Below are 16,651 nucleotides of genomic sequence, written 5' to 3'. Positions count from 1 at the left end.
AACAAAAGAAACTAGGGTAAACTTGGCAGTCATATGGCAGGAAGCACCAAAGCCAGAAACCAACGTTTTAGTATATGAACCGAAAGCAGAGTAACTTGTGGGCTAGCTGTGGAATTGGAAGATGGAGAAACCTCAAGCTGTTGAAGATACTTGAGTATAATCACTGACTCACTGGTGGCATAGATCCAGTGGAAGAGCCCCTTAATGTTGATGAAGTGGAGCTGCCAGCAAGAATATAATTAGAAGTACTGGGAATATTAGCTGACTCATTAGCCTAGCCAAGTAATCAATAGTTTGATTAGGTTCACTATAGTATGTATACTGGTGGAAGGAAAATCAAAATTTTCTCCACCAGAGCTATGCCCATAAGAACCATGACCATGGCCATGGTATTGACCAGTGCTTCTATTAGAACTCTGATCACTGTCAGCAGTAAAAGTCATTGCAACATATTGGAGGAACAGTAGAAGAGATCTTGGACAGTATGGTAACAAATTGATGCAGGCAAGAGAAGACCTTTTTTTTTTTTTTTTTTGGGGGGGGGGGGGGGGGGGCACATTTTCTGCAGTAAGCAACTGATTTTTAATAGCTTGATATTCAGGATGAAGGCCTGCCGATAAACTTTGCAACATGGAACTCAGCCCATGGTTGCTTCAGTTATTAGTCAGAGGTGGTATATTTGAATTTTCTCAAGATATCCTGTGTACATACAGAAGTAGTCACTCAAGGACTTGTGCTCCTCAGAAAAGTGAATTAATTTGTGTTCAGTTCATACAAGTCTCCTTACAGAGAGAGTACAGCAGCCTTTTTTGGGTCCCAATTGTACGGAAGGTCTGTGATTGTTTCCTTGAAGCCAACCCTATTGCAGATTTCTTAGCGCAGTCAGCAGCAAAGTGGCAGGTGCTAACTGCTAACCAAATTGGTGTGTGGTCATCTCTGCTGATCGTGGAAATTCAAATGCATGTGGCATGAATGCCAAGATACAGATTTGATAGGATTATTCTCACGCTGTACCTCTCCAATTGGAGGTTGTTGTAGTGTTGTAGAAGTGATTTAAGCTATTGTTGTTGTAATTTTTCCTTCCATTGATACAGACTACCTTTAGCCAAAAAAATAAAAAGAAGGAAATATCCTTAGCTAGGGAATATCTCTCAAGAAGATCCTCCCAAGCTCCTTTAGCAAGTGTATGAAACATTACATTTGCAGCAACAAAGTGTTCAACACTGTTCCATAACCTGATTTTAACAGTTAAAATTTTACGCATTCAGTCATCATGAGCAGCAATAACAGTAGAATTAAAACTTTAAGATCAGGAGGGTACTCGGTGTGATATTTATTTTTTCCTTTTGTATGAAAATAAAGCTCGGACATCTTGGGCCAATAAGAGATAGAAACACCAGTCAATTAACAGTAGTGATCTGAAGATGCAATATATTAGTAGAAAACTCGGATTCAGCCATTGTGAATCAAATAGATAATAGAAAGAAGCAACAAAACCAAATACTCCGCAAGGGATCTGGAGAAGACATTAGTTAGCAGCAACAATACCAATATGTAGCAGCCAAACAAACCAACCACCCCCCGCCTCCAAAAAAAAAGATGGGGGGGGGGGGGCTCAAGTGAATAGGTTCTGTAGAACCACTCACAGCAGGTTGGAAGAGACTAAAAGAAATTGGAAAAGTACTGCCTTGTCAGACGACTGACCTCTAATACACCAGAGTTGACCAAAATAAGTAGACAGAGAAATGCTCTAAACAGAGAATGGCTGCAGGGGTTGTATAGAATTGTAGATGGCAAAGTAAACTGATTAGGCCAGAAATTGGAAATAAAACTTGAATTTTTTCTGCTTTCAGGCACAATAAATTCTCAAAACTGTAGCAGCATCAACTGGTGTAGCGGGGGATAGGTTGAACTTAAAAAATTACTAGAACTGCCATGAAACGAACTTTAGGCGCATTCTTCCAGTGGATATGGTTAATGAGATCCAGTCCTTCATAACTTAGTAGGAAGGTCAAGAAGTAGGGGGAAAAAAATGAAAACAGAGAATTATCAATAGGAAGACAGCACGAAACTGCTTCAGGTGGTCTAAAGGCTTCCTTTGAAAAGACTCATAAAAACACATGATGTTGGAATCATTTCGGGGTTGCCTTATTAATCTGATACCATAGGAATTTTAGCAAGGCAGATACCAAATGAAGAGAGGAGAGGACTAAGAAGAGAAGAATTGTGCGTATAGCTTAGCAATGTTTCCTCATGATAGCTGTTTATGTAAAAAGAAATTACAGCATAGCAGAAGGAAGCTTTCTATTCTTGTTATAATGAAAAGGAAAGCCACTAAACACACCTATGATAAAGATTCCTTGAGTATAATTAAATAAATAATATAAAAAGTGTACATGACACTTATATACCTCAACAGTACATATCGGTCATGTGCCCCTTAAGTGGTAGTTTAGCAGTAGAAATGTCAATAATGAATAATATACTTGTTGAAAAATTTAGAGAAATCATGACATGTGTCTGAGAGACATGGCAGGGCCTTTATTTATACGAATAATCTACCAAAAATAGAACAGAATCTCCCAAAGTCAGAGAATAATAAAAGATCCTAACAAGACAATTCTAAATGATAAAAAGAACTACTACTGCTGCCTATACTTCTAAATGATATTTGAGGGCCAATGTGTTCTTACCACCAAGGCTACAACTGCCTAGACCAAACCCCCAGATATCAGCTGGGCTTCCTAGGTAGTGCTAAGCAATGCCCTTGAAAATATGAGTTTGATTAAATAAGGAACTGCTGAACCAGCCCTTTGCTCACATAATCAGTTAAATCATTCTTTCCTTACTTGGCATGAAAAAACAGCCCAAAGTAAGTTCATTTGGGTCATGTACCCCTAAAGTGGTAGTTTAGTACTAGAAATTTAGCAATGAATTTTAACTTTCTGAATTGTGGGGAAAGGCTGTTTGGGAAAATGGCACCCTCGTACTCTACTTGTGGGGAAGCCTTCGGCACTGGGTGCACCCTTTTTAATGATATATTTCTAAAGAGAATTATATTTACACCCCCTATGTTTGCAAACAATTACATTTATACACCCTTTGGAATTTATTCTATTACATTTACACCCCTTGTGTTTTGAATTATATAACTACCATACTGCTACTATTAGGGTAATAGAGCTAACTGATGAGTCAACATCTATTGTATTTTCAAAATTTTCAATAATACCTTTCTTTATTTCAAACCCTAAAAGAGAAGGCATTCAAACCATAGAACTTGGCTGAATTATCATTAGAACTTTAAAGATTTTCATATTCAAATATGACATCTTGAATCCTTGATAAAGCAAAATTTTCTAAGCAGTTTCCTAGAAAGTCTCCTAAAAAGAAATTGTTGCAATGTTGATTGAAATCCTTGCCTGTATCATTGTGACATTGCAGACCTTTAAGTTATAGTAATAGAATGCACTCAATGCAGTGAAGAATATCCGAATGCCCGATGTGGGACTAAAATTAATAAAACTCCTAACAAGACAGAAGTACCCTTCTTTGACTTACAACACTTCCCCTCAAGTTGGTGCATAGATGTCTACCATGCCCAACATGCTAAGAATGCTACTAAATAGCTTGACATTCAATCTCTTGGTGAAGATATCAGCTCGTTGATTACCAAAATGTGAAATTTGAATCAGCCCGACTCAACTTTTTCCTTGATAAAATGACTGTCAATCTCTACATGTTTAGTTCTGTCATGTTGATTTGGAATATGTGCTATACTTATAGTTGATTTGCTGTCAGAAAACAGCTTCATAGGTCAATCTAGATTTGCCCCAAGTTCCTGGAGAAGGCTCTTCAACCATAATGCTTCACAAATGGTTTAAGCTAAAGATCTAAGCTCAACTTCAGCACTGGCGAGCAACTACTGCTTGTTTCTTGCTCCTCCATGACACCAAGTTCCTCCTGACATAAACGTAATAACTAGATGTAGATCTTTCATCATCAGGACGTCCTGCCCAGTCTGCATCTGTATATGCTTCGACTCCAAGATGTCCATGAGAAGAAATCAAGATGCCCTTACTAGGTGAGGCCTTAAAGTACCTCAAGATACAACACATTGCATCTAGATGTGAAGAGTAAGGGTCATTCATATATTGACTGATAAGACTATCTGCAAAGGTGATATCAAGTTTGGTATGTGATAGATAGATCATCTTCCCAACTAGTTTTTGATAGCTGGTTTTATCAATTGGTTCTCCTTCCTTTGCCTTTAGATGTTGATTTGGTTATGCTAGGGTCTCAACAAGTCTACACCCTCGCATCCTAATCTCTTCTAGAAGGTCCAATGTTACATTCTTTTAGATAAAGAAACACCATTAGCTGAATATACTAGTTCCAACCCAAGAAAGTACCTAAGCTTACCCATGTCTTTTATTTCAAACTCTATCTCCAAGAAGACATTCAAGGCTAAGATCTCTCTTCCTTACTACTTCCCATGATGGCTATGTCATCTACATCCACTACAAGAATTGTAATATGAGAACCATCATGTTTAACAAATAGGGTATGGTCTGCATTGCTCTACTTGTCACCATAGGACACCATAGCCTTATGAAACCTCCAAACCAAGCCCTAGGGGACCGCTTTAGTCCATACAATGCTCTCCTCAATTTGCACTTTCCTATGTGTTTTAGGATTAGAATATCCAAGGATACATCCATATATATTTCTCCTACAAGCTCTCCATGTAGGAAAGCATTCTTAACATCTAACTGCGAAAGATTCCACCCTTGGTTCACAACACATGAGAGAATGGTCCGAACTGTAGTCATCTTGGCCACTGGAGCAAATATTTCTTGGTAATCAAGGCCATAAGTTTGAGTGAAGCCTTTGGCTACTAACCTTGCCTTATACCTCTCAATGCTTCCATTTGCTTTATGCTTTATTACAAACACCCATTTGCACCGAACAGTCTGTTTCCTTATAGGTAAAGACACCAACTCTCACGTTTTGTTTTTTTTCTAGGGCTTGCAATTCCTCATCTATAGCGTTCTTCTAGTTTAAGTGAGACATTGCCTCTTGCTAGGAGTTAGGAATAGAGGTAGAGGACAAAGAGGAAATAAAGCTTTGAAATTCTGGGGGTAGGGATTGTTATGAAAGATGATTAGAAATAGGGTGTTTAGTGCATGTGCGTGGTTGTTTTCTTGAAGCATTATGTAAATCTAGGTTAGAGACAGACTCACCAAGTGGAACTGTTTCTTCAAGACTAGGAATCAGTGCTTCCAACTGGCTTGGTTCCAAAGGGGGTTTCATCTTCCTTTGGTAGGTCTTCAAAGGCTTATGCTCCCCGTGCACATCATCCACTAGTAGTTTCTGCCTAGTAACTCCATCTTTCAAAGGAGAATCAGTGAAAGAGGACTTAATAGTAGGAATCTCAAGAGGAATCTCAAGAAATACTGGAGCTTCTTCACAAATACTCCCCCTCTAAAGAAGAGGAGGGAAGTAGAAAGGGACTTGCTTTTGAAAAACCTCATCTATAAAGACAAAAAGCCTATGAGATTTAGGGTGATAACATTTATAGCCCTTTTGGGTAGTGGATAACCTAGGAAGATACATCATAACCCATGGGGATCAAACTTACATGGCTATGATGGTTACGAACAAAAGCAACGCACCCAAAGACCTTCGGTGAACAGAAGTTAGCAGTGCCTAAAAGAACCTCAAGAGGACAGTGTTGGTCCAGGACTCGAAAAGGTATTCTATTCATTAGATAGGTTGCAATTTGAATGGCATCACCCAAAAAACGAGGAGGCACATTCATGGTGAAAATAAGGGACCTTGCTACCTCTAGGAGATGTCTATTTTGCACTTAGCCACCCCAATTTTTTTTTTTTTTTTTTTTGGGGGGGGGGGGGCGAGTATCCACATAACTGGTTTGATAGATAATCCCATGAGCAGTAAAATAGGAGGGAAAAGGTCCACGTGAGTATTCAATCCCATTATCAGACCTGAGAATTTTAACAACACTAAATTGGGTCTTAACGATACGATAAAAATTTTGAAACAAGAAAAAAAATCACTTTTCTAATGAAGAAGATACACCCAAGTAGTCTTAGTGCAACAATCAATAAAAGACACAAACCAACGATGACCAGAAACTGATACAGTCCGAGAAGGACCTCACATATCATAATAAATAATAGAAAAAGGCACTTTACTACAATTATAAAAAATTAGGGTAAATATGTCTAGTTTGCTTGGCTAAGATGCAAGCATAAAAACGAAAGTCAGTCAAATTACATTTTTAAACTAAGTTTGGAAATAATCTAGTCAAAACAGAGAAAGGTAGGTGGCCAAGCCTGTTATGCCATTTTAACAAAGATGAAAATGTACGAGAGAATGATGTAAAGCCCGTAGAAAAAACTGGTGGTGATCCTTCCAACAATTAAAGTCCCCCCTTTTGTCTACCATAGCCAATCGTACTTCCATTTTCCATGTCCTGAATTACACAATGAGTAGGAAAAAAATGTTATTTCATAGTTCATATTATGATAAGGGTACTAATAGACAAAAGGTTATTGGAAAATTTTGGAACCTGTAAGACAGAAGAGAGGTTAAGTGTAGGGGAATAGATAATGGAACCCCTTTCAGAGATAGGGAAAGCGAACCATTAGTTATTCTAACATCCTGACTAAACGGAATAGATGAATAAGTATGAACGAGGATGAGCTTGTCATGTGGTTGGTTGCCCCAGAGTCAATTATCCAAGAGGGATAAATGCAGTTGGCATTGTGACAACTAAAAATACCTGGGGTTTGTTGGGTATCTGATGTGGAAGTGACGCCAGAGGATACACTTGCACTGGAGTTGGTATAGAAGAAAATCTGTCAAGCTTGGTCATCAATGACAAAAAAGAGTTTGGATCTCATATACAGGAATAGATGTTGATGTACTCGAGTGTCTGAAAGAACTTGATTAGCAGGTACTGGATTGCTGCCCCTACTTCCACTCTTTCCTCCTCCACGGGAACTAGCTAGACGTTCATGTAATTTCCAACATCTATCCTTTGTATGGCGTTCCTTCCCTCAATACTCACACTTTGTAGGAGGCCAAGAGTCACAAAAAACTAGGCCTAAAATTACTAGAACCAGCAGCCAATGCATACCTTTTAGGAGTCTGTGAATGTACCATAACTATTCATTGATTGTCCTATGTCCACCATGGCATATGCTTGTTTCAAGAAGGGAAAAGGCTCGCGGGGAAGGATCTGTTCATGAATCTGATCATACTCTATATTCAATCCTACCAGAAAGTCATAAACCCGAAGTTTGTCCTCCCATTTTTGATAAGCAATGGCATCTTCAGCATTCTTGGGTTTAAATTCCCTATAGAAATCCAAGGTTTGGTAGTATCCTTAAAATGTATTATAATATTGAGAGAGAGTAAGATCTTTCTATTGTAACTGGATGTATCTTCCTTTTAATTTCAAACGATTGTGCAGCATTACCTACTCTGTAGTATGTATCTTGAGCAACCTTCCAAATAGTAGGAGCATCTAGGAGGAGATAGCTCTTTATTATGCTTGGTTCAATTGAGCTTGGTTCAATTGAATTAAGAAGAAATCCCATGACCAAACATTCATTTGTATACCACTGGTAAATTGTGGACTAGAAGAGGAAGGCTTAGTAGAAATCCCATAAAGATGGCTTGTAAGATCATGAGCACCAACAACAAGAGAAACAAAACAAGACCATTGAAGGAAATTAGTCTGCTTAAGTTTCACAATAGTCATCTAAAGCGGAGAAAACTCACAATCCAGAGGAATAGATGTAATGCGAAAGTCTTCAGATGTACTAGATAAGGGAGACTTGGTGGAATCATCCATTGCAGGAACAAGAGATCACTCAAATTTACAAACAGCCCCTATAAATATCCAAATTCACAAAACAGCCCCCTAAAAAAGTCCAAATTTACAAAACACACCTTTGGTAATATTCAAATTCACAAAACATTCGGTGCTACCTGCGATGTACCCAGAACCTCTCTTAAGCATCGTTGGCTCTAGAGACATTTGGAGGGTTTGAATTTGGTAGGCGAAAGGTCTATTTTGGTGAAAAAAGGGCAAAACACTATTGCAGGCTAATGGACAAATAGAAGATGATATGATTTATTTTATTTTATTTATTTATTTATTTATTTTTTTGCCTTTAGATCATCGTAGGAGAGTCGCAAGAAGCAGACGACACTCCTAGGAGTGATCCTGGGTAGGTTGGGAATTGAAAAAGGGGCAGGGGATGGCCCTGGAAGAGTCACAAAGATGCAGCGACTCTTCTAGGAGTAATTGCTGGGCTTCTAGGAAATTTCTGGAGGTTTAATTGTGGCTGGAAGGATAGTTGAGAGGTAGGTGATGGTGTTTAAGGTTAGTTTGACTCTGTGGAAAGTGTGGAAAATGATGAAATGGAGGTTTAGGCTTTGTAGATGAAGGCAGAAGCTATTCTCAAGGCAACGATGGTGAGTCCTCTTCCTATTTGTGATCTGTGATCTATGATGGATTATTGGTGTTTTAGGAACCACATAGCTCTGATACCATTTTGATATGTTGACCTAAATCCTTGCATGTATCATTGTGACACTGCAAGCCTTTAATTCAAGAATGCCCTATGTGGGACTAAAATTAGTAAAACTAACAAAACAAAACTACCCTTCTTTGGCTTACAACAAAAATCGATTCAGCTGAAAGATTCACTAACTTTTAGATGTATTATTTATTTATTTATAGTTTAAGATTTAATAGGAAAAAATGTCTTTTTATGTTTGAAACTAACAATGTTTAGTGTAGGGGGACATTTTTAATAGAATAAATTCCAGGGGGTCTAAACATAACTGTAAGCAAATAGAGGGGTTGTAAATGTAATTTGCTCATTTGTAAATGATATTGGACAAAATATGGGAACAAGACATTTATTATCACCAAGTTAACTATTCTAGACCTTGAAATATCTGCTTGGATGCTTGGGAGGTGCTTAAGCAATGCCTTGAAAACTATGAGTTCAATGAAATAAGGAACTGTTTAACTGGCCCTTTCATTCCTTCCATATTTGCCGTGTTTTTGTACTCTTCATTTCAATCATAGAAGTGTTTCAATATTAACGGGGGGAAAATCTAACAAAAAAGGAGTCACACTAACACCCCCGGGCGCCAAAAAAATATAAAACTGTTGGGCATTACTTTTTTTTGTAGTTTATGCATTTTTATTGTTTCTACTACAACTTATACAAAGTAAACTGACACATTACTCTTTCGTAGTTGCTTGAATTTTCTTCTAAGTTGTAACTCATCAGATTCATGTTTCTATACAAGATCATGAAAAGTGGACTTATACCACTTTCTAACACCAACAAAAAAAAGTAGTTTTTGGTTCCATTGTTTTACACATGCTATAGTTAGCTTAGAATTTTTGTTGAAGTTTCTTAGCTACTCTATCTCGAGATCTTCTTGCATTTGTTTTGTTTATTGCCCTCTCACCTTACATCTTAAACAAGCTCATGCTTCTACAGTTATCCAAATCTATTGCCTTGTCCATGCGTGGAGATTGTGAATTCACAGCTAAGGCAAAAGTTGCTCAAGCTGGAGGTGCATTTGGTTTATTGGTGATAAATGACGCAGAAGGTAGCCATATGTTCATAAGCTATTATCATGACAATCATCGTATTACTAGGAGGAGCTGGCTGACTAACCATACAGTGTATATGATTAGTGGTCCTTTGGGTAGCATACTCAATGGTCTTAGGATGCATTGTGTAGTCACATATGCAATACTACCTGTATGGCTAGTATTCTTGTTTTCATTGATAATATAATTATTGTTATTGTTAATAACAATACAGTTGGCTGTTTTTTTTTCTTTCCTTCCGATAATTTATTAAGGAGAGTTGCTTTTCAGCACACTTCTTCATGTATGCTGGATTCTAAGCTTTTCCTTGAATTTATTTTTTCAGATATAAGTGTTGGAATGACATGCTATGGAAACGATACTTCTCTTAATATTACAATTCCTGTTTTGATGATTCCAAAGTCAAGTGGTGAGGCTATCAAGAAATTAGTTGAAGCTGGACGGAAGGGTGAGTCTTTTGAGTTCATATATGATTCTTCTCACCTGCCGCCTCATTTTGATTTTACTCTTCATGTTTTTGCCACGAAGTAAAACATCAATTCCCTTATTTGTCTATTATACTCAAGGTGCAACATATCGCGAAATATCGCTAAACTGGCAATATTTCGACTGTTTGGTAGGTAGCAATACAAAAAAGGCATCGACATGAAGTTTACAAAATATTGGCAAAAAATAGCCGATTCTGCGACTTCTCGCATTTATTATAAATTTTTTCTTGTTAAAAAAATTTTTAGGCAATTTTTGGTCATTTATATACAAAATTTGCACGAAATGTTAGGTTGATTGACCGAAACGCATAAGGTAATTAGGTAAAATTGATTGATTAATTGGAAACTCAATTTTAATTGATTTGCATAATTAGAAAACTAAATCATAAGATATGATTAATTGAAATTATAAATTAATAATTAGAAATCAAATCCAAAGGTAGGTTGATTGAAATGTATAAGGTAACTTGGTAAGGTTGATTGAAATGTGACGAAATAGGAATTGAAGGGTTGTATTCTTCTGTGTATTATTCAGAACTTTACAATCAATATATACACACGTTGCTATCTATGAAATAGGAAAGAATATCCTACCTAGAAGATTAGAATAAATGAAAAATCTACCTAGAATAGAAGATTACAATAAATGAGAAATCTACCTAGAATAGAAGATTGCAATAAATGAGTAATCTACCTAGAATAGAAAAATACCTGTAATAGAATATTCCAATATGATCTACTTAGATTAAAGATACTAATAAAATATTATGATATGATTCTAAGATTTTCCACACTCCCCCTCAAGCTGGTGAATAGGCATTCTCCTTTCCCAACTTGGATATGCATTTTTGAAAGGCTAAGCTGCTCAATCCTTTAGTAAGTACATCAGCAAGTTGACTATGTGTAGACACATACGGCATACAAATCAGTCCGCTATCCAGCTTCTCTTTGATGAAGTGTCTGTCAATCTCAATGTGCTTGGTTCGGTCATGTTGAACAAGGTTATGGGCTATACTGATTGCTGATTTGTTGTCACAGTTAAGTCTCATTGGTCCACCCCATTCAACCTTTAGGTCTTCTAAGATAATCTTCAACCAAAGTAATTCACATATTCCTTAAGCCATTGCACAAAATTCGGCTTCTGCACTTGACCGAGCCACAACATTCTGCTTCTTGCTCCTCCATGTCACAAGATTGCCACCAAGAAAGGTGCAATATCCTGTGGTTGACCTTCTATCTACTGCTGACCCTACATAATCAGCATCAATGTATGCTTCTAGTATCATTCCTTTATTCCTTTTAAATAAAAGGCCTCTCCCTGGCGTCCCTTTTAAATATTGTAGCACACGGTGAGCTGCATGAATTGGCTGATTACACTAACTGCATGTGATATGTCGGGACTTGTGTGAGACAAGTAGATTAGTCTTCCTACTAGTCTTTGATACATCTCTCGGTCCACAACTACATCTTCTTCTGCATTCCCAAGTTTACTGTTGGGATCTATTGAAGTGCTTACTGGTTTACACGCGATCATTTCTGTTTCTTTAAGGAGATCAGTGATATACTTTTGTTGAGAGATGAAAATGCCTTGTTGAGAGTGAGCAACTTCAATGCCAAGGAAGTATTTTAATCTTCCTAAAGCCTTGATCTCAAATTCCTTAGCCAAGCATTGAGTCAAATTTTGTTTCTCTTTTTCTTCATTTCCTGTCACTATTATGTCATCAACATACAAAAGTAGTGCCGTGACTCCCCCTGATGATGAGTGCTTGATGAACAATGTATGGTCTCCTTGACTTTTCTTGTAACCCATACTAATCATGACTTTAGTAAATCTGCCAAACCATGCCCGCATGACTGTTTGAGTCCATATAAGGCCTTTTTTAACATGCATATAGTATTAACAGCTAAATCATTCTCATAACCCGGTGGAACCTCCATGTAAATTTCTTCCTTTAGTTCACCATGCAAGAATGCATTTTTAACATCAAACTGTTGGAAGTCCCAACCATAATTTGCCGCCAAGGATAGTAAGATTCTGACAATATTCATTTTTGCAACTGGAGCAAATGTTTCAAGGTAGTCAATCCCGTAAGTTTGGGTGTAGCCCTTGGCTACCAACCTTGCTTTGTACCTTTCTAAAGATCCATTTGCTCGATACTTCAATGTATAGACCCATTTGCACCCCACAGGTTTCTTCCCTTCTGGTAACCTTACAAGTTCCCAGGTTCCATTGCTTTCTAATGCTTCCATCCCCACATTCATAGCTTGCTTCCACTCTTTATTGGATGAAGCCTCAGATAAGTTGTTAGGAATGGAAATGGTGTTTAAACTTACCAGAAAGGCTCTATGAGATGGGGAAAAATGTTTAAAGGACAAGAATTGGGCAAGAGGGTACATAGGTTTCGTTGTGCATTCTCTAGTGCCTTTCCTAATGGCAATAGGAAGGTTTAGTTCATTACTATCTGTGGGCACATCAGATTCGGTTTGTAGTGAAGGATTAGTCATTTGTACCTCATTTCCAGAATTTGGATTGGAGTCTTGAACTTGCACTGATTCTGGAACAAGATTCTTCTTCCTTGAGAACACCTTTTCTTTGCCAAATCTCACATGCTCAATATCAGAAATAGGCTCTTTCATTTCAAAGTTTGACATATGTTCATGTTGTTCACAGTTTGACACAGGTGAGTCTGACACAAGTTTAGGTTGTTCACAGTTTGACTCAGGTGACATAGTGAAGTATTTGGGAGTGAACTCTAAGTCAAGTAAGGAATTCCCATTCTTATCTTCCATTATTGAATGCTCCCCCTGAAGATGAGATGTGGAAAAATAAGACTTATGTTCATGAAAAGTGACATCAATGGAAACATAAAACCTTTTTTAAGGAGGGTGATAGCACTTATAGCCCTTTTGAATGGAGGAATATCCTATAAATAAATATTTGAGTGCTTTAGGATCTCATTTACCCCGATGTGGTCCATGAATATGAACAAATGAGACACACCTAAAAATTCGAGGAACAAGGTTATTTGTCGTTTGTAGGTTTGGGTAGAATTGGGAAAGGACATCCATTGGACTCTTGAATCCTAAGACTCTCGAAGGCAGCCGATTTATGAGATGAGTTGCTGTGAGGACTGCTTCCCCCCAAAATGACTTAGGCACATTGTATTGGAATAGGGAGGCTCGAGTTACATCAATATGGTGGCCATTTTTCCGTTCAGCTACTCCGTTTTGTTGTGGGGTATCAACGCACGATGACTCATGTATAATTCCCTCCCTTTGAAAGAATGGAGTTAGAATTTGATTGAAATAGTCTCTGGCATTATCAGATCTAAATCTTTTTATACTAACTCCAAATTGGTTTTTAACCATGGAATGGAAGTTGGGAAGAACACAACTAACGTCGGATTTGTTTTTGAGTAGAAAAATCCATGAGACACGAGTGCAATCATCAATGAATGACACGAAGCACCTAGCCCCAAACACATTAGGAACTCTAGAAGGACCCCAAATATCACTATGAATGAGATAAAAGGGGATGAAACTTCTTTTCTTGCTTAAAGGAAGTGGTACACGCTTGTGTTTAGCATGCTCACACAAATCACAATGAAACTCATTAACATGTATGCCTTGAAACAAAGAAGGAAACAAAAGACTGATTACCCTAAAGGAAGGATGTCCAAGTCTGTGATGGTAAAGCCAGATTTTTTCTTTATTGGTTTGAGAAGGACTACCATTAGTAGCATGTGATTGGCTTGGTGCCTCAAGGTAGTAGAGTCCATCCCTTTCTCTAGCAATGTCCAATTGTCCTCCCCGAATCCTTGTCCTGAAATACACAATGACTATGGTGAAAAACTACATTACAATGTAAATCTTGCGTGAGTTTCTTCACAGAAACGAGATTTGTAGATAGTCTAGGAACATGTAGGACATTTTTCAAGGTGAGGGATGAGTTGAGCTCAATATTTCCAGTTCCAGCCACAATAGTTAACGAGCCATCAGCAGTAGCTATCTTCCTACTACTTGGACAAGGAGAATATGTGGTGAAAAGATTTGGTGAGTGTGTCATGTGGTCAGTTGCACCTGAATCTATGATCCAGGGGCTTGAAAGAGAATTACTAAAGACATTTAATCCAATAGAAAGTGGAAACTCACCTGAATATGCCAAAGAACATGTACTTGGTTTTTTGTTAAGGTTGCTCAAAAGAGTTTTTATATGTCCTATGTCCTTCTGATTAAGGCTAGCAACCTCTTTATTAGTGGCTTCAAGTTGCTGTGCAGATGTAACATGCACTTGATCATTATTTCCAGATTGCTCTCCTTTGTGCCCCCACTCTTGGCTAAGAGGTTTACCATGAAGTTTCCAGCATCTTTCCTGTGTGTGACGAGCTTTCTTGCAATAGGTACACCATAGATTGTCTCTGTTTTGCTGTTTGGATTGCCCAGTTTTTCCACTTTCAGCAGCAAATGCCTTGTCGGTTGTGGGAGTTGAATGCTCTCCTCCTTGAGATACCATTGCTGAACTATCAACACTTGTAGGCTCTAACATCAGTCCTCTTTTGCTCTCTTCCCCTCGAACCAATGCTACAACTTCATTGAAACACGGCACATCTGGTTTTCCAAGAATCTGAACCCTTATTTGGTCAAACTCAGGATTTAACCCAACCAAAAAATCATAGACTCTATCTTGCTCAATATACTGCTTTACTACTGCAGCATCCTCAGAGCACTTCGTCTTGATGACTTGGTAATGATCCAACTCTTGCCACAAAGCTTTCAGCTGGTTGGCATATTCTGTAACTGTTTTATTTCCTTGTTTGGCTGCTACTGTTTTAACCTTGACCTCATAGACTTGGGCTGCATCTCTCGCCATAGAATACGTCTGTTGGATTGCCTCCCAGATGTCTTTGGCAGTTGCCAAGAACATGCATATATCACTGATTTCTGGAATCATAGAATTCCACATCCATGCCATAATCATAGAATCTTCTTCATCCCATGCTTCATATTTTGGATCTCCTGGTTTCGGTCCATCTCCAATCAGGTGGCTCATCTTTCCTTTGCCCTTTAGAATGGTCCGAATGAGTTGAGACCATTTTAAATAATTTCTTCCATCGAGCCTGTAGGCAGATTGAATATTCTGCAATTCTCCATTCTGCAGATTTTTGATTGTCTGATCAAATGTAGTCTCGGAAGTAACCTTTCTTGGTTTTGACATACTCTTTGTAGGTGCTGAAAAATAGTATGTGAAACAGTAACCAAAGATGCAGTAGAATGACAGACAAGACGGAGAAAGAAAAAATCTGTTTTTCAGGTAAGAAAAAAAAAAAAAAAAAAAACAGAACAAAGCTGAATAAGGAATGGCGATAAAAGCCAAAGGAAGAATAATCTTTGTGTGGCGGAAACACCAGAGATTAAAGGCAATGAAGGCTTGAAAGCTGAACAGCAATCCCAAGATTGGTTGGCTCTGATGCCATGACGAAATAGGAATTGAAGTGTTGTATTCTTCAGTGTATTATTCAGAACTTTACAATCAATATATACACAGCTGCTATCTATGAAATAGGAAAGAATATCCTACCTAGAAGATTAGAATAAATGAGAAATCTACCTAGAATAGAAGATTACAATAAATGAGAAATCTACCTAGAATAGAAGATTGCAATAAATGAGTTTCTTTCATCGAACCCCCCATGTTTTGGCGAAAAATCGCACATTCATTATACTTCATTTTTCCAGTCTGTTGGTGGTTTCTTTCAGTTAGAAGGTCATGCTAGACCAGAAGTACTGATTGTGATATTAGTTTCACTTAATTTGAAATTATTGGGGATTGGTGTGTGGGCTTGTTATATTTTTCCCTCCTATATGAGTTGTTGCGGTGCTAGTGGGCTTTCTTCATGGTTCAAGATATCAGGGTCTTTAGTTTCAGGTCTTATCCCTTCTTGTGGCTGGATTGCTATATTATGGGGAGGAACTTCAATAGAACGCTAATTAAGCATCTTCCTCACTTGTTGGACTGCTGCTTTTCCTATTGCTTCCATCTTCTATCATTCATTTTCCTTTAGTTCCTATACATTTTTTTCTTGGTCAATAAAAAAAAAAATCAATGCCATGATGCCCTAAGAAGGGGAAGAGGGAGAAGGAGGCGAGGGTGGAAGGGGTACACAAGGGCTGGAAGAAGTGGCAGGGAGGCTAAGAAGCCATAATCAACAAAGAGGGCTGCAAAATAGCAAGACTAAGACCTGAGCTAGCAGGTTGACAACATTATGATTGTTCCCAGCATGACTAAAACATCAGGGTGGGGTAACATCAAACCCTCGAGCTAACAACGGAACAGATGGATTTCCAAATCAAGTCCAGAGTCCTAGAATTGGAGGTCCATATCCTAAGATTGTGCTATCCAAATATGGGTAAGCACAGCCCAAAAAACCAACTTGCCTATAGTGTTTCAAATAGTGTTTCCAGCTAAGGATTTGAGGATCCACTACCATTC

At 38.0% G+C, this 16,651-nt stretch overlaps 1 protein-coding gene across 2 annotated transcripts in view; it reads left to right on the top strand.

Annotated features, from left to right (window-relative positions):
• The window catches only part of LOC149018987 (signal peptide peptidase-like 2), a 109,124-nt gene that overhangs the window by 22,924 nt on the left and 69,549 nt on the right, over window positions 1-16,651 (top strand). For both annotated transcript variants that reach the window (XM_089153079.1, XM_089153080.1), the window contains exons 3-4: window positions 9,558-9,669; window positions 9,999-10,121. In XM_089153079.1, the coding sequence (XP_089009205.1) occupies window positions 9,558-9,669; window positions 9,999-10,121 (235 nt within the window). The remainder of the gene's footprint in view (window positions 1-9,557; window positions 9,670-9,998; window positions 10,122-16,651) is intronic.

This window comes from Hakea prostrata, chromosome 4, assembly GCF_041222555.1.
Source record: "Hakea prostrata isolate BN-2017 chromosome 4, UWA_Hpros_2, whole genome shotgun sequence".
In the NCBI taxonomy this organism is placed as follows: domain Eukaryota; kingdom Viridiplantae; phylum Streptophyta; class Magnoliopsida; order Proteales; family Proteaceae; genus Hakea; species Hakea prostrata.
The sequence above is the reverse complement of the archived record's forward strand: the minus strand, read 5'-3'. Positions and strand labels throughout refer to the sequence as shown.